This window comes from Crassostrea angulata, chromosome 5 (assembly GCF_025612915.1).
Source record: "Crassostrea angulata isolate pt1a10 chromosome 5, ASM2561291v2, whole genome shotgun sequence".
Taxonomy (NCBI): Eukaryota; Metazoa; Mollusca; class Bivalvia; order Ostreida; family Ostreidae; genus Magallana; species Magallana angulata.
The window spans coordinates 40,168,843-40,188,099 of NC_069115.1; the positions used below are offsets into that span (position 1 = coordinate 40,168,843).

At 32.6% G+C, this 19,257-nt stretch overlaps 2 protein-coding genes and 1 pseudogene across 2 annotated transcripts; all 3 read right to left on the reverse strand.

Moving 5' to 3' along the window:
* Positions 1-1,578: 1,578 nt before the first annotated feature.
* Positions 1,579-3,944, reverse strand: LOC128185587 (caprin-2-like). The gene is made up of 2 exons (XM_052855172.1): positions 3,757-3,944; positions 1,579-2,772 (listed from the first exon to the last, which is right to left on the reverse strand). The coding sequence occupies exons 1-2, from the start codon at positions 3,878-3,880 to the stop codon at positions 2,372-2,374; spliced, it is 525 nt and encodes a 174-aa protein (XP_052711132.1). The 5' UTR covers positions 3,881-3,944; the 3' UTR covers positions 1,579-2,371.
* A 2,993-nt stretch (positions 3,945-6,937) lies between these two features.
* Positions 6,938-10,091, reverse strand: LOC128185981 (uncharacterized; annotated as a pseudogene).
* A 4,514-nt stretch (positions 10,092-14,605) lies between these two features.
* LOC128185980 (uncharacterized) lies at positions 14,606-18,399 on the reverse strand. Its single transcript, XM_052855701.1, has 3 exons — positions 18,041-18,399; positions 17,622-17,935; positions 14,606-15,097 (listed from the first exon to the last, which is right to left on the reverse strand). The coding sequence occupies exons 1-3, from the start codon at positions 18,397-18,399 to the stop codon at positions 14,703-14,705; spliced, it is 1,068 nt and encodes a 355-aa protein (XP_052711661.1). The 3' UTR covers positions 14,606-14,702.
* Between the last annotated feature and the right edge of the window lie 858 nt (positions 18,400-19,257).

Here is a 19,257-nt window from a genome sequence, read left to right on the forward strand (position 1 = left end):
TGATAATTAACAGATGATTTGACGACAATTTGTCATATTCGTATTACAATATATTATTTCTAAGTAAATAATTTACTATTCTTTAAGTAGCATTTTGTGTTTATGAAATTAGTATTTTAAACATTTTACATGCGTTTCTTGCATACAAATTCATTTTGAGTAAAAACACAGCAAGCAACTAAGTTCAATTTATTTGTTTCTATAAAAGTACAAAATATTCGGTAGAACCATTTTGACCATCTGTCAGACAGGTCAAAGTAACATGAACGAGACCGTGTAAAAATCATACACATTAAAAATATGCTAGTAAACTATTCGTTGCCTTTCCCTGAACTTTGAAACCCTGAACATTGACGAAGAAGACATATTCCCCCGCTATGGATGCAGTAAATACCCACGATACTTGGGTTGTATCGTGGGAACGTGACTACAGGAAATACCAGAATATCGCCGTTTTATGAACTGCTAATAGTTGGAAGCGAGGCTGTAAATCCTTTTCTTTTGAACACATCTACAATGAGGTTTTCTCGAAAATTTGATAATGTTCAATAAAGTACACTCTTTTTATTTTTGTTCTTTGGGTGTGTTTCATTATATACTCTTTGAAGTATATTTGAAGTATATGACCATCAAAAAAAAATTAAATTTCACCAAACATGAGAACATTGCTTTTAAGATGACACGACTACATCTTGAAATCTTTTTGTATTTTTTAACAAAGAAAGGCAATCAACTTTCAAGTCAAACGTTATCTTCTACATTTTTGAAATCGAGTAAAGATAATCGCAAATGTTATTTACATAATCTATTTTTTGCAAGAGAAGATATAACGCCCATAATTTATTACACCAAGCATTAAACTAACACAGGCGTTTACATTTAAGAGTCATTGCTGCTTGGATGTGAAAAAATCCCTCATTTGTTACGTTTTCGTTCGTTGATAGGACGTCAAGATCATAAGATTTGAGATCTTGATAATTTCTTTGCATTGTATTGTACAAAACGTATTTAGCGTTTATATATCTGAAACGTAAAGTTATGTTTGGTTTTAGTGGTTTGAACGTTTGAGATGTACAAGGCGTGCAATGTTTTGTGACTACATGTATATAAGTAAACGTTAAGCCATAAAGTTGTCATTTTATATCAAAGGCTATTTTATCATATAGAATCAAATTAAATGAATACATCTACTACTGAGAGTTGTTTTAAGTAAAACTTTGATGTCATTGATATCCATATCACCTGGGTAAGGGTTGGATGGTAACTTTGTCAATTTCATTTGTGTTCATTTAATATGGGGGTGTTATATAAACCAAGGTGCAATAGAACCCAAAACTAAAGCACTTACATCTATCATTGTAATTGATGAAATAAAACTCAAATATCAATACATGTAATACATTGAGGAATTGTTGGAAGTTTTCTCAATAATTATAAACCATGGAAACGCAAGGATGTATCGTTTACCTACAACGTGTGAATGAAAGAATAGTCGATATTAAAATCCTCTTTCCAAAATTAAAGACTAAAACAAATAAACTATAAACTCTCTTACGGCAAGATTGAATTGGTTTGATAAAAAGGGTCATGTCTCTGCAAAAATATTTCAATTATTTAGAGGTGAAACACATAACACAAGTAAAATAATAATTAGTTTATAAATTTTTTGCTGAAAGATAAACAATTTAGGCTTAATTTATGGCTTTAAACAGTAATGTTTGACACAGTTTTATGAATAATTGAATAATAGATGCCGCTGCCTGTACTCTCTCTCTCTCTCTCTCTCTCTCTCTCTCTCTCTCTCTCTCTCTCTCTCTCTCTCTCTCTCGTCAATCTTACATTTCAGGTATTTGAATGTAAGCGACATTCATGAACACAATCAAAATGCATTTATACCAGAATAATTACATTTGCATTTATAAATTGAATATGTTTTAATTCAGTTCACAAATGATCAAATAGCCTAATATAAAAATATAAGTATTGTGCTTATATTTTTTTCAGTAGAAATCAACTAATTAGAAAATTTCACAAAATTACATCAATTTTACGACACATAACCGTTGCATAAAATTCCAACATATATTGTAACATTAAACCCCTAAACTTTTATTTATCAAAATGCAAAAGATTAATGTTGACGTCAGTAATGCATTCTTTTTTTTTTTGAAAATATATGAACTTTACTTCATTTATAGTTAAACCATTATCTTTGCTAAACCATATGACGCCCACTTTCATACCAGTTTCATATTGTCACATGTTCATAAAAAATGCACACGTCCGAGTTTATGTAAGACTCTCAGAGAGTCTCTATAGATGCTCATTGGAATCATAATTTTTAAAGCTATGTAGTTGGTGACGTCATATTTCATATGAGAAAACCAGAAAATGTTGTAATAGGAATTCCCTCGCTGTAGAATGACGACCCACTCTGGCACTTGGCCCACACTGTATCCCCCTGCTGTAAATTCAGAGCCGCCAAGTTCGTCCCGGAGTCGTAGAAATCTTTCCCCCGCCCTCCGTCCGACATAGTCATGACCTTTGCACCGCCATTGTGGACGATACTCACGTACAGTGTGTCGCTTCCATAGCCCTGTGCACTTACAAAGAAGACGTACTGGCCGGATCTGGGGGCGGTAAATACCCCGGTATCCGGATTGTATCCACCGCCTTCGTTGTTTATCACCACCGGAAACACTATTGTACTTCCGGTCCCGATATTCCCTGCACCAGATGTTCCGGCTGTGAAGGCTACTTTATTCGAAGAGCCTATCGATGAGATAAAAAAATTGTCAACTTCTCGGTCGGTACATTGCGTATTCACTCTATGTCAACACATACTAGTATAAAGTGCAAAGTTTGTATAAATTATTATTTTGCGATAATCTGCATTTTACGGGAAATGACACTAGTTGACAGTAAACTTCAAAGTTATTTTTTTTTATTAATTAAGGAATAAGGAGTCATTCTTTGAGTTTTATGAGGTAATCAAATACGGTTGGGGTGATCAAATCCAATAAAGCCCGAAGGGCTGTATGATATATTTCATTATGCCCGACAGTATTTTTTCAAATATGATTTCTTTTTACTAATGTCTTTATGATTTTCAGCAGTGTTTACGATTAAAGATTAAAATAGTCATTGGTGAATTGTATTGGATTATACATCACAAAATCGATCGATTCTTAGATGGTGTCATGAAACAAATCATTTTACAACACGAGGCATGTTTCGTCTCTCTCTGACAGATCGGGAATAATTAATTAAGGTAGTATGGGACACTTCCATATTGTAACGTACATGTACTTCCTATATATATCGAAATAAACAATAAATCAAGTATAATTTTACAATCTTTTCTTACCCATAATAATTACCTAACACTTGGCGCAATGGGTTTGAGCGTTGACTACGAATCTGTAAGTCAAGAGATTGAATACAGCACGGCCTTTTGTAATCTTAACCATTCAAAAAAATTTAAATCTATTTTGAGCTTTAAACAAGTAAAAGTATTTTGATTATAGTGCACTTTTATCCACATTAATACTGGTAGGTGTCCCAAAACACCTTGAAATAAACTGAAAACTTTCAGGCCGTAACGAATAACAAACCCGACAGCTGCGCCCGAACACCAATAACAAGTCCGATGGCTAAGACCAAAGGGTGTTCCGAAAATGTCAATGGCCAAGACAGACCAGTGTGTTCCGAATAGTGGTTCACACAGATCATGCCAACCATGCAATGAATACAAACCATTCTGGGTCAGATCCTCTACTTTATTCCATAAATGGCTGTGTTCTGATTCTAATTCCTCGAATCGCTTCTCTTGTAGAATAATGCAGGCGACTAGGCATGCAAGAATCACTCCCTGCAACATGTCAGCAGCGGTTCTGTAGACTCATTTCTCTTAAGTGCAAGTCAGTTCCTGTTTATATCGGGGGTCATTTAAAACTACTGTCCGTTATAATTGTACATAGCAGATCAGACAATGAAACTATTTTTGAATGACTCGATTGAAAGTCGTTAATGCCAACCTGCATGAAATTGTCCGTAGCTGATTTAATCCAAAATTCAAATAGATATTGTATCGGTTAATATTTACCTAAAATGAGTATCCAAGCAGAAAAACTCCTTTTTATAACATGTATTTAAAAAAATCATTGCTCTTTGTCATTTCTAACTGACTAATCATCAATTGCAGAATTTTTTTTATTGACGTCAGTTTCATGTTAGCTGACTCAATTAATTATCATTTCTTTCTTAATTATTGACTTAATTAAATTAATTATTAAAACTTCCTCCACTTCTATTTTCTGTAAGATTACAAATACTTCCGTTATATTAAAATTAAGTTTTAAATCACAGAATTCTGTACTCAACCACTAGTATTATTAGTTAAGTGTTAGAATACTATGATTTTGAACTTTTAATAATGTAACGCCAACATCATCTTTCTATTCGTTCTATATACTTATTCATATTCTCTCTCTCTCTCTCTCTCTCTCTCTCTCTCTCTCTCTCTCTCTCTCTCTCTCTCTCTCTCTCTTCTTACTTTGATCCACTTATTTTGGTCAAACAAATATCCTTATTTCATCAAAAGGACCAATATCCCAGCGTTAATTTTTGTATTTTTTGGAGTAAGAATTGAAAACGTTAAATCATTTTGCTATTTGGGTATTGTCTTTTTTTCAAGAAGTGGAAAATTTAATAATGCTGAGAAGCATTAAGTAGAACAAGCTAACGTCAAAGGCATTATATGGTACGAAAAATTTTAGCCTACCTATTAATTGTCAAATAGACCTATTTGACAAAGTCATTAACCCAATTTTACTTTACTCGTGTGAAGTGTGGGGTTACGAAAATATAGTTATAGATATTATCGAAAAAGTACATCTAAATTTTTTTAAATTTATTCTTAATCTTAAATCTAGTACTCCAATCTGTAAGGTGCATGGAGATAGTGGAAGGTATCCTTTTTCACTCTTTGTTATAATTAAAATGATAATATGTACTGGGCGGAAGTTTTGACAGCCCACGATTGTAAACTCACTAATGTAATATGTTGTTATTTTTATAGATGTTACAAATACAACCATGGATAAAATGTACGCATGATATACTCAACTCATGCGGGTTGTCTTATATATGAGAAAATCAAAAAAATATGCAGTTATAACTGGCTTAATTCGATTGTTAAAGAAATATAACAAAATCAAATTGTACATGACTGAAGAAATATAGTAGATAACTCATTAAAATGCAATAATTACAGAAATTTTAAAACAAATTTCAATTTAGAAAAGTACTTGTTGATTTTACCTACAGATCTACAGATCGCGTTTACAAAATTACGAACATGTAACCATCGAAATAGAAACAGGTAGATTGCTCTATATTGACAAAAATTTAAGAAAATGTACACTGTGTGACTCACAGTATTAGTATTAGGGATGAATTTAATTATATTTTGGAATGTACACATTTTGCAAACGATAGAAAAATGTTTTTTTTTTCCTACAGATACTGTGAAAACCCATATATTATAAAATTTAACGAGCTAATGAATACTTATTATGTAAAAAAAAAAAAAAAAAAAAAAAAGAACTAAAAATATTGTCAAGATTTATTGAGAAATGGTCTGCTCTTCAAAAAACAAACTTATACAACCTACGTACTGTAGTGTACACTCAACTTTTTTCATCTTTATTACTTCTAATGTACATGTGATCCTTGACTGTTTTTGTGTTCATTTGTATATACTTAGGGTATGCTTAACTTCAAATACATGTGGACTGGTCTTGAGTGAATAAAGAATTGAATACAATTGGTCAGGTGTGATCAAATCCAATAAAGCCCAAGGGGGGTTTATGATAGATTTGATCACGCCTCGACCGAAATTATCACCTCATAATATTCAAAGAATGATTCCTTATTAAGCGTAAATTAAGTTTACATAACTACTACTTTCAAATTGTTTGTCTTCTTGATATTTTTTCATCCACTTTATACTTTGTATATATATATTTATATAACCTGCCTCCCACCTGTACCCACAATTATTGTAAAGTACTGTTAAATTTATGCTGTGGCAATGTATGTAATGCATACGCCAATAAACTACTACTTATTACTTATTTTAAATTTTAAGCAGTTAACAATTAAAATTAGAATTTAAAGTATGCAAACTCCGCTTGTGTCCTAATAATTTCATTTGAATTTATTGAACTGTATAGTACAAAACGACTCGTAGTGTTATCACAGACAAAAACTTAAAAAATCCCTCCCTCCTGGATCTGGAAATTTCAAGGGGGCAATTTCAAACACACATTTTATAAGGATGGCTTTACTTGCTGATAAAATTACAGAGATACGTCCCTAATTCCTCGCTTCCTTATTTGCCAACATAAACACTTAGGTGCCTACCTCCTTACTCGCTGACATGAATAGTCGGTTACTGTATTAATTTTCTTATAATTTCTGAAGCTTTCTCGCTCAAATAGTTACGCACTTGTTGTAACATGAGTTACATTAAAAGTTTAAAATTTATCAATTTAAACTTAGGAAACTGTTATAGTTAAGTTTAAATTGATAAATTTTAAACTTTTAATGTAACACATGTACGTGGTTTTACGTTGTTGCGTTGCTTTTTTAGACAAATAGGGTAACGTTCCATATTACATGTACTTTTTTTACTTACTGACTTATTGTTTGATGAAAGATGCACAGTTTAGGCTTACTTTATAGTTTTAAATAATGTTTGACATAGTTTTAAGCCTAATAGATACCTCTACCGCTGCTTCTAGTACTACTGATGCCGCTGCTACTGTCCTTTACAAAAAATTAAATTACTAATAATCAAAATTTGTACCATGTTGTATATTTTATTTGATAAAATGAATGAAATATATCAGAAAGGACTCTCTCTCTCTCTCTCTCTCTCTCTCTCTCTCTCTCTCTCTCTCTCTCTCTCTCTCGTCAATCTTGTATTTCAGGTAATTACGCGACATTCATGAACACAGTCTAAATGCATTTATACCAGAATAATAACATTTGCATTTATAAATTTGCTTTAATACGGTTCATCATGCAATGATCAAATAAACTAATATAAAAATCAGTATTGTGCTTATATTTTTTCAGCAGAAATAATTATAAACTAAGTAGAATATCACACAAAATTACATCAATTTCACGACATTGTAAACGTTGCACAAAATAGCACTCAATATAGTAATGTTAAACCCTTAAACTTTTGTTTATTATAAATGCGATAGTTTAATGTTGACGGCAGTAATGCAATCGTTTTCTCTTGAGAAAATATTTAAATTTTTACTTCATCTATAATAAGACCAACCTAAGTGAAATCATATGACATCAACTTTCATACCAGTATTCGTTTCATAATACCACATGTTAAAAAAATGTACACGTTCGAGTGTATCTATCGAGAATCTCTATATATGCTCATTGGAATCATAATTTTTAAAGCTCTGTAGTTGGTGACGTCATATTTCATATGAGAAAACCAGAAAATGTTGTAATAGGAATTCCCTCGCTGTAGTAAGACGACCCACTCTGGCACTTGGCCCACACTGTATCCCCCTGCTGTAAATTCAGAGCAGCCAAATTCGTCCCGGAGTCGTAGAAATCTTTCCCCCGCCCTCCGTCAGACATAGTCATGACCTTTGCACCGCCATTGTGGATGATACTCACGTACAGTGTATTGCTTCCATAGCCTTGTGCACTTACAAAGAAGACGTACTGGCCGGATCTGGGGGCGGTAAATACCCCAGTACCCTGATTGTATCCACCGCCTTCATTGTTTATAACCACCGGAAACGCTATTATACTTCCGGTCCCGAGATTCCCTGCACCGGATGTTCCGGCTGTGAAGGCTACTTTATTCGAAGAGTCTATTGAAAGAAAATAAGTTAACTTAATGGCTGGTCGTGGTGTATTCACTACATGTCAAAAGCAGGAAAATACCTCTAGATCTGAAAGCCCATTTTTTAAATTTGCCTTTTTCATGAGTTACCAAATTAAGTTTTAATTTGCATTTCAATATAACACATACTTTGTAGTGTCAAAACGTTCCAGAAGTCTATGCAAATTAATAATTAGCTTTGAATAATGCAACAAAAATAATTATCCCAATAGAAGTTGTTTTACTTTTAAAATGAGCATTTAACCTAAACTTGAAAAAAAAAGTTTAATCACTTATATGCTATCTTTGTTGTTTCATAAATGCGCGATATTGCAGTTTTTCTCTTTTGTATTTGTGAAACGGCAATGAGGAACAGTTTATTTGTGAAATATCAATTAAGAACAGGTTTTTCACATAAAATTAGTAAAAGATGCGAGATATTGTACATCAATCAGTATTTTATACATGTACATTGATTGAAGAGCTAAAATAAAAAGCGACGACCTTTGACACCATTCCTTATTTGGTCTATAATGTTCATTTAAAGGGACTTCGACACGATTTTAGCTCAAAATCTAAAATTTTATTTTCCCAATTTTAGTGTTTAGAATGGTTAAGATGGGTAATGCTTTATCAAAATTTAAAAGTCAAATATTGAGTTATAAGCAAGATACAGAGTTTGAAAATCTTTTGTTTTGTAAACAGAGCTCGAGCTTTGTTATAGTTTACATAAGTGTTTTAATGGTATAAGTCTCAATCAAATGTTGCTTTTTGCTGTTTATCATATTATCTATGAACACATTGAATCAGTTTACCTTGTTTGCCACCAGTCAATTGATCAAAGAAATTGCAATTTCTTACTTTACATTATTTGTAAACAAACATAAGACTCGAGCTTTGTTTACATAACAATGACTTTTTACCTCTATATCTATCTTAATACTTGACTTCTAACTTTCAAATGTTGGTCAATCATTCAAAATGAGCAAGTAGAACCATTTTATACATAAAATAAGAAAAATAAAATTTTGATCAAAAATCGTGCCCAAGTCCTTTTAATTAGATAGAAGCAAGAATCTGATTAGTCTACTCTGTAGAGGTTAATGACGATGTGCATACGTCATTTCCGATGAAAATGAAAAAATTAATCAAAATCAATCAAAACTTACCCTGAACTATTTTTGACAAATTCCTATTCGCTAGTGTAAGGTTTGCAACCGTTTCCAGTAAATGTGTATGGGATAATTCCAATTCCTTGAATCTCCTCCCTTGTAAAATAAAACAGACTGCTAAAACAGAAGTTATAAGGCCTACGTAAAGTTTACAAAACAATTTTGCTGCAGAACTGTAGCTCTACGGGAAATTCGGGTTGATAGACCGTGGATCAACAGTCTGAATTTCCCGTAGAGCTACAGTTCTACAGCTTAAAACTATATGTGTCTCTGCTAATTGTTAGTCACTGTCTGGTGATGTTAGTTGTAAGTACTGGCCTTTAAACACATATTAATTTGTCCTTATTCTGGACAAACTTTAAGGCTAACAAAATAGATAATTAATTCTTGGTGGATACTTTTTGGTTTCATAAATGCGATATATTGCAATTATTTTCTTTAAATTTTTTTATTTTTAAAACTTGAGAAACAGTTTATTTGTGAAATATCAATAAAGAACAGGTTGTTCACATAAAATGAGTAAAAGATGCGAGATATTGTACATCAATCAGTATGTTATACATGTACATTGATTGAAAAGCTAAAATAAAAAGTGACGACCTTTGACACCTCTCCTTATTTAGTCTATAATGTTCATAGAAGCAATAATCTGATTAGTCAAGTCTCTGTAGAAGGTAAAGACGATGTACATACGTCGTTTCCGATGAAAATCAAAAAGTAAATCTAAATCAATCAAAACTTACCTTGAATTATTTTTGACAAATTCCTTTTTGCTAGTGTAAGATTTGCAACCGTTTCCAGAAAATGTGTATGGGATGATTACAATTCCTTCAATCTCCTCTCTTGTAAAATAAAACAGACTGCTAATATAAAATTGAAGGCCTGCGTAAAGCTCACAAAACAATTTTGGTGCAGAACTGTCGCTTCTCTTGCAGAATAATGCAGGTGACTAGAAATGCTAAAATTAATCCGAACACAGCTTCTCGAAACATGTCAACGGTTCTGTTGACTTATTTCCCTAGTGCAAGTCAGTTCCTGATTATTGGGGGGGGGGGGAGGGCGGGGTCATTTAAAACTACTGTCCGTTAGGTGTACATAGCAGCTCGGAATGAAACAATCCCTGAATACCAGTAGCCTGATTGGAAATCGTTATACCAACGTAACTTTTTTAATTTTCCGTGACTGTTTAAAGAAACTGGCAGATAAAATCAATTTCAGTTTTTTCAGTTAGATGTATTAGGAATAAGGCCGAGTAACATTGACTGGCAAGATTGGAAATACACAGCTTACGTCAGTTTCACTTGTTACAGTCAAAACATTTGAAATGTGCGGGAACAAATTGACACGGACGTCTGAGAAAACATTGGATTGAAACTGTAGTTATAGGAAATGTATTTTCAATCCACCTTAGCATTTCTAATTTGCATACTAATGTAAAGCGATCGGAAAACATTTTAATTAGTATCAGAAAAGCGGTTAAAAAACATTTTATTTCATCAATAAGGATATAATCATCAAATGTGAAAAGATACCAATTCGGAGATATCATACGCACGGCAAAGCATTGTCCGATGACTTTTTATATGAAACATTTTATATATTCTATAATTTGATATAATTCTAATCTTATAAATGGGAACTTTGACTGTTCTTCTCTGTGAATAAACCCCGTTTCAATTATGGCCCCACTTTATATCAGACTTGTGACGACGGATTCTCTGAAGTCATCGGACAATGCCTTGCCTTGCGTATTATCTCCCGAATAGAGATCTTCTCATTTATGCTGATTATATACTTATTGGTAAAATAATTTTTTTCAATCACTTTGCTGATACTAAATATAATGTTGTCCTATCGCTTTAAATACCATGTATATAGCGAGTTAGAAATGCCGAGGAGGATTGAAAATACATTTCCTATAACTACATGTACAGTTTCAATCCAATGTTTTCTCAGACGTCCGTGTCAATTTGTTCCCGCCCATTTCAAATGATTTGACTGCAACAAGTGAAATTGACTACGCTGTATATTTCCAATTTTGCCAGTAAATGTTCCGCGGTCTTAAGTTTTTAGCTCACCTGAGCTGAAAGCTCAAGTGAGCTTTTCTGATCACATTTTGTCTGTCGTCTGTCTGTCCGTCCGTCTGTCCGTAAACTTTTCACATTTTCAACATCTTCTCAAGAACTACTGGGCCAATTTCAAGCAAACTTAGCACAAATCATCCTTAGACAAAGAGAATTCAAAGCTGTGAAAATTAAGGGCCACACCCTTTTTCAAGGGGATATAATTAGAAATTAATGAAAAAATTTGAGAAATTTTCAAAAATCTTCTTCTCAAGAACCATAAAGCCGGAAAAGCTGAAACTTGTGTGGAAGTATCCTCAGGTAGTCTACATTAAAAGCTGTAAAGTCATGTCCCCCGGGTGTAGGGCGGGGCCACAATGGGGGATCGAACTTTTACATAGGAATATATAGAGTAAATCTTTAAAAATCTTCTTCTCGGAAACTAAACAGCCAGGGAAGCTGAAACTTGTGTGGAAGCATCCTCATGTAGTGTACATAGGAATATATAGAGTAAATCTTTAAAAATCTTCTTCTCGGAAACTAAACAGCCAGTGAAGCTGAAACTTGTGTGGAAGCATCCTCATGTAGTGTAGATTCAAAGCTGTGAAAATCATGATCTCGGGGGATAGGGTGGGGCCACAATGGGGGGTCAAATTTCTTAAAAGGAATATATATAGTAAATCTTTAAAAATCTTCTTCTCAGAAACTAATCAGCCAGGAAAGCTGAAACTTGTGTAGAAGCATTCTCAGGTAGTGTAGATTCAAAGGTGTGAAAATCATGATCCCTGGGGCTAGGGTAGGGCCACAATGCAGGGTCGAAGTTTTACATAAGAATAAATAGAGTAAATCTTTAAAAATCTTCTTCCAAGAAACTAATCAGCTAGGAAAGCTGAAACTTGTGTGGAAGCATCCTCAGGTAGTGTAGATTCTAAGTTGTAAAACTTATGATCCCTGGGGGTAGGGTGGGACACAATGGAGGGTCCAAGTTTTACACAGGAATATATAGAGTAAATATTTAAAAATCTTCTTCTCAAAAACTAATCAGCCAGAAAAGCTGAAACTTGTGTGGAAGTATCCTCAGGTAGTGTAGATTCAAAGTTGTGAAAATCTTGATCCCTAGGGGTAAGGTGGGGCCACATTGGGGGGGGTGTTAAAGTTTTACATAGGAATATATAGAGTAAATCTTTAAAAATCTTCTTCTCAGAAAGCAATCAGCCAGATGATTTCTTATAATTGTAAAGACTTTGGCTCAAGGACAATTCTTCGGCCTCAAAAGAAGGTTCAGCGTTTGATGTAGCTTTATATCCCATATATAAACAATTGTTAAGGATCTTTTTGAGAACTGCAATACTCAATAAGTGATATGACTATAAAATCATCCTGTTAGAAAAGGGACTAATGATTATAAACATAAGAATATCCAGGGGGAAAATGGATTTTATTTATACAGGATCTACGTGTATTATTGTACATTGTCCAGATTGTTTGTATTATGACTCCATTTAGCTGATTTTATCATACCTATTGTTCCTCAGGTGGGAGATGTGGCCCATGGGCTTCTTGTTTTGGTGACGGTTTTAGGATGACTTGTTCGTATCGGTAAATATTTAACAACAAGGAGCATTCTAAAAAGAACGAGTCCTTATTCTGACATTTTAATTCTAACAATACTCACAGCTCAGATCTTTCATTTATTACTGACTGACTCGCTTGCAGAATATTTTATTAATAATATATGTCGTCACTTGTTTGTTCGCTGACTTTCTTACTTTTTTAGCTGTTTCAGTAAATACTAAACTATTTACTGGTATTAATTTATATGTATAGAATATCCTATCTAGCTAAGCGGCTTCCCCATCGCCGCATATAAAGATATATAATAATTTTCTTACAAGTGCTTAAATATATTGATTCAATTTCTCATTTCATTACTGACGTTCTTATACATGTTTTATATGCCTCTCAATTTTTATTGTTTCCAACATACAGAACCAGACGCATGTGCACTATAGCTATATATTGTCACTATATTATTTATTTATTCATTCATTCATTCATTCATTCATTCATTTATTTGTAATTTTATATATTTTTTATTTATTCAGTAAGTCAATCATTCAGTGATTTGGTCAATATTTATTTGCCAATGAAAATATATCTGTGGTATCGGAAGCGAATAATCTAATATGGTTATGTCTAACTTTGCAAAAATGCACCTCTCCCCCGGTTCCGACGCCTATGTAATCACTGTTAAAAACTATTATTTGAACGTTTTAACTATTGCGAGGGGAATCAAATCTGGTCGGATTTGAAAATTTTACATATTTTACGGTTGTTTTATCTTCTGTGCGATTTCAGATAACCGGCTGACACGAAATAGGAAAATAAAAAAAAAATACATAAAATCACTTCCAAACATCACTTAAAAATTGGATCATTGACCTTGTATAATTTCAATACAAACAAAATATATTTTGTGAGTAGTTTAAGACAATTAATGGTTTTAAAATCATATTTTTTTTATCTTTTTTGTAATACTTGATTAAAAATGAGAAGAAGTAAAAGAAAATCGATCGAGGAAATTCGGAATAATTTATTTGAAACTTTCTAGTTTTGTTTGGAAATAAATAATTAGTAAATATATTCTTTATATCCATGATTCACAGTTTCCTTTCGTTCAATCAAATCATTTAATTATTTTAAATAATATTAAAACATAAAGAAAACCTTAATTAGAGTGCAAAATTATTACGGATTTTTTTTAAAATTCAGAGGTCACGAGAATGTAAATTAGGATATGGCATAGTTATTTTAAAGAAAGTATAAGCAGTACAATAGTTAGCAACAATGTACAATTCGTTGATTTTTTTTGTCCTTAATAATTGAATTTTTGCGCCTGAGTAAACGTAATCCTTGAGACAATTAATTTTTGGAACCCCATTCAAATTGAAAAAGAACATACTTTAATTTATACATATGAACTGACAAAAACAAACTTGAAACTGGTATTAATTAACATGTCTGTCACATTCATTACAAAATGCTTTGACTTGACATATTTTTTAAATAAAATATACAAATAAAACGCAGAGATGCCTCCATACACACAGAAGTTTTTAGCATAGAGATTTTTTCTTGCTCTAAAATTGATCTCATGTTGACTGATAATAATGTAGTATCCTTTTCTGAGACAAAGCTATAGCTACAACATAAATGTGCAAACTTTTTCTCAATAAATGGTTGTAATGTGGACACCAATAATCCCTTTTCAACATTTTTTTAGATTTTTAAATCTTTAAATTTAAGTGATAAATAATTACACTGTTCTGTACTTTTGTGCGCAAATTGCATACAACACATATAAAGCCTAATTTTTTTTTTTATTTATTTATTTATTTATTTTTGCTTCTTTATTTGATCCTTTGACAACAGTTTTGGTCAGTTTTTTACAAAAACAAATCAGCTCAGGAAATGTTATATTTTGGTCTTCATTTGGACAAGATGGTCGGGTATCCCTCTTGATATTTTAGTATGATCACATTAGAGGAGAAACCCAGAAAATGTGGTTATATTACCATCACTAAAATAACCTTGGCCATGATGATGTTTTACCCACACTCTGTCTTCTTTCTGTAGAGTCAACAATGCCAGATTAGGACCTGGGTTGTTAGCCTGATAAGTACCGCCACACGCAAGTGTTCTTATTTGACTTACTCCATTCAGCACAATGTCTACATAAATGGTTTGAGTACCGTAACCCTGCACATTGACGAAGAAGACATATTCCCCCGATGTGGGAGCTGTAAATAGCCCGGTACTTGGGTTGTATCCGTTCCCGACGTTTGTGATGACCTCAGGAAATACCAAAGTACCGCTGTTCCAGTTGTTGTTGGAAGACGATACTGAAGAAGTAAATCCTATTCTTTTGGACACATCTACAAGAAGTTTTGATGGATATATGATGGAGCTGGATATTCTAACATGCATTCGACTTTCATTTAAAAATGGTTTTACTATTTTATATGTGCGATTTACGATCAATACTATATTGGATATAGTCTTTCTTTGCTCATTCCTCAGTAATGTTCCACTATATTTCACCATATTGAACCGTCAAAATACTAACAATTATATATATATATATATATATATATATATATATATATATATATATATATATATATATATATATATATATATATATAATAACATTTTTGAATAAGTTTTCTCGTTATGTCACAAATGAGATAATTTTATTACTTTGCCCTGTAAATTGCTGAATCACACCGGAAATGGTTAAATTGCCCTTACTGAAAAAGTTATATTTCACAGGAAATGGTTATATCGCCCTCCCGAAACTGTTATATTACCCTCGCGTGCAATAATTCTGCATATTAATTACGTCGGGTTCGAAATTTAGCTAAGCAAACGTAAACAGTTCCCCAACGATAAAAACGACATGACAGTGTCTGCTATTCAGAGAAACTTCCTTTAATTGTTTAACTTGAAAAATGATCTTTTTTTTAAAGCATCGACCGGTATTTTACAAGAAAATTGATTCGTCAGATATGAAAATGCATTAATAATTGAAATACACATGTTAATAAGGTAAATACGAGGGTTGTTCGGAAATTATTGAGACAACATGGATATTTCCATTTTTAAGTGACGAATTATGGTGAAAATTGGCATGAACATTGAAGAAACCTTAACAAATAATTAAAGAAAGAAATATTTACAAAATGTTTAATATTTTGTTTTCAACAGTAGATAAACTAATTGGTGGTCGGGGTACCCGGCGCAAGCATAATCTCGGAGAATAAGAAATCTAAAACATCGTCAATCTAAGTGTCCTAAAACTTACAGCTTTTACTAAAATAAATCAGATTATATATGTTCATTTTGCTATTTATTGTGACTAACTTTTGATCAAGTTTCACGAGTGTTTGAGTTGAAATACGGATATGGTACAGATATATTTACCAAGCAATAGGATTTTGAAAACGACAGTATATAGAAATTTGACGTCAAGGCGGCGCAGCGAATGTACATTAAATTGATGAACATTTCGGAAAAAGACCTTTTAATGCCACCCAATTGCTTTAACAAAAACTATACGATGGCAAGGGATAAAGTACTTCAGTTTATCGCCTTTTTCACTAATTGTTTAGCTAGAATTCAAACAAAGTGACTAAATATCAAGTACTTTTTCGTACTAACTGATGTAAACAGTTCTAAAATATGTACACAGAATCACTGTAGGAGACATTTCACAGTAATTTGACTTTCAGTTAGAAATGACCCGACTTTTTCCCACAAAAATCAAGAATGGGGGGAATATGCGAATGTTGACATCTTGAAATGTAAGCAAAAGATGAGAAATGAAGAATTAATTCTAATTTCTCTTTGTTTGTTAGGTTTTTAAAACGTAGGATCAATAAGAAGCGTCAAAATGACGCTGCTGTAAGTTTGCGGTTGCGCCGGGTCACTGGGCGATGGCAATTTGGTCAGCTTACCAGGAATGATCTAATCATGCTATGGACACTAAATTTTTTAAATTGATCAACTCTATCCTGGTGTACGTTTTATTGAAATTTCAATGATTTATCTTTTTCCCGAAGGAAATAAGAGTAAAAGTCTCAATAATTTCCGAACAACCCTCGTATATTATTAAACAGATTTTTACATATATACATTATATATATACATATATTAATACATGTCTTCTCGGGCGACAATACCAGAATATTTGTCCCTCGGTGACAGGAAAGTCCTATAGTGTTATGTCGCCCTCTGCCTTCGGCATCGGACGACATAACACTCTAGGGCTTTCTTGTCAACTCGGGGCAAATATTCTGGTTTGTCGCCCTCGAAGTCATGTAATATATGTATAATATATATCTGTGTGTGTGTGAACTAATTTCTCATAAAACATGTTCTTGCTGTACACACATGCACAAACACGCTTTTTAAAGAGGAATGTATTATATATGTTCAAACATGTAGTTTTTAAATACAGTTATAATATTAAAATCCACCTGTGTCAGGGGGCCCTAGGCTCACAGATGAAGATACATTTCAATAGACTTTGCGGAGTCTCCGAGATATTACCTCTCTATTTACTGATGTACAGGTATCTGTTTATTATAACCCAAAAAAACAAACATTTTCCCATATATCAAAGAGTTAGAAATTACAAAATGAAGTAGAAATTTCTATACATTTTTGCTGTCAATTAATTGAGGCTGCATTTTACTTCATCATTTAATTGAGCATTCATTTGATTTTTTTTTTGTTAAATACTTTGTGCTTTTGATGATCTCTTAAAAAATATATCTTTTCAAATTTCTGCAGGATGATAAATTGCTTGTACATTTTTGAATTCAAATCACAAAGGATTATCACAACTTTTTTTATATTTGTTTTATATTTGTCATATTAATTTTATACCATACTTACTTGTAATATGATCATGGACATCACTTATCCTCTCTTCAAGCCGTTGAATTAATGATCCGTTCAATTCTTCTGTCATGGAAAGCACGTCTAACAACGACAGACTCGTGTATCGCACTTGAACCTTCAGGTCATCTAAATTCCTTACAAGTCGTTGAGTCTCATTCTGTAGTAAATGTATTGTATAACTATCTTTTGCCGACTGTTGCTTGATTTCTACACTTTGGTTAAAAAGCTGCTGTGTAGTTGAGATATCTTTACGTTTTAAATCATCTAAAGCTTTAACAGCATCATTTAACCTTTGTGATACGTTTTTATCGTTTGCTTCGTTAGCCGCCAAATTTTGTGTTAATTGATTCATGCTTTTTAAGTATGTGGAAAATTCATGGCTTGAAGGTAGTTTAGATACGTTCAGTTTGTTAAGTTCTGCTTCCAGGAAGAACACCCGATTCTGTAGTGATTGTATGGTGGATCGGTCATTTTCAGCTTGTCGCTTAAAATTCCCAAACTCTTTGGTCTGATTGAGAAGCAGTTGAATTGTAGATCTATCATTTTCTGACTGATTTTTTAGGTTTTCCGTCTGCTGTTTCAGGTTTTCTATTTCGACAGTCTGGCTCAGAAACATTTGCATCAAATCCGCTAGGTCGATATTATGTCCAGGAAAACCGTGAATGTTGTCAGTTAAGTTCCCCGTGTTCCCGTGTACCAACAACTCTACATTTTCTCCTATGCTACACAGAAATAGCAGAATGGTACAGTAAACTGTGTTACGAAATTTCATTTTCTTTTATCCGTCCAGTGTTGTTAGAAAGATTGCCTTCAATACCAGTCGGTAACAGCGATATTTGATTTATATACCGAGATCGTGTCAGGCTGGTCCCATGCATAATTTACTTAGTGAAATTAATGCAACAAGTTCTTTTTCATTGGATATTTGTTCATTCTTAAGTAAACATTCTCAAATAAGTAAGAACTTTACCTGCATTAAAATTCCATTTAGAGATGGATACTAGAGATTTTTCGAATTATCCGAGACCGGGAAGTTAAAAAGACGACGACTTTTCTTAATGGTTGTCCTGGAAAACAAAAAACAGTTTTTGCTATTTTCAGAAATCAATTTACGGCTGAATAGATTAAAGTTTTATTTTCAAAAAAAGACAGTATTTTGTTTTGATATAATGTATTCCCAAACTTTCAGTTTTAATTAGTAGGTCAGTGGTATCTTAGTTATGCTCCTAAACCAATTCTGAATTCGGATTTGAAAACGGTAGTGAATTATTTGAAATATATGCATTATATTCTTAATTTATCTAATAACTAAGTTGAAAACAATTGCATGACAAGCATGGAATGTGTATAAAGATAATCCGACAACAGTGTGTCTTATAGGAATTGTTTTGCAAATAAGTTTTATTTCAAAGTGCATTGATATCCTCGATATTAACGAGTTTGAAGAAAATCTTCCGGGTTTTTATATAAATACCCAATAATGCTTGTATTTAATTGACATCACTTAAATGTTTGTACAATTAAACTTTCATAATTTTATAATGAAATAATTCATTTGGTTGAAAATAAGTTTTTTTGTTTAGACACCTAAATATTTTAAGCATGGGAGAAACCATTTGGCCTGCTCGTT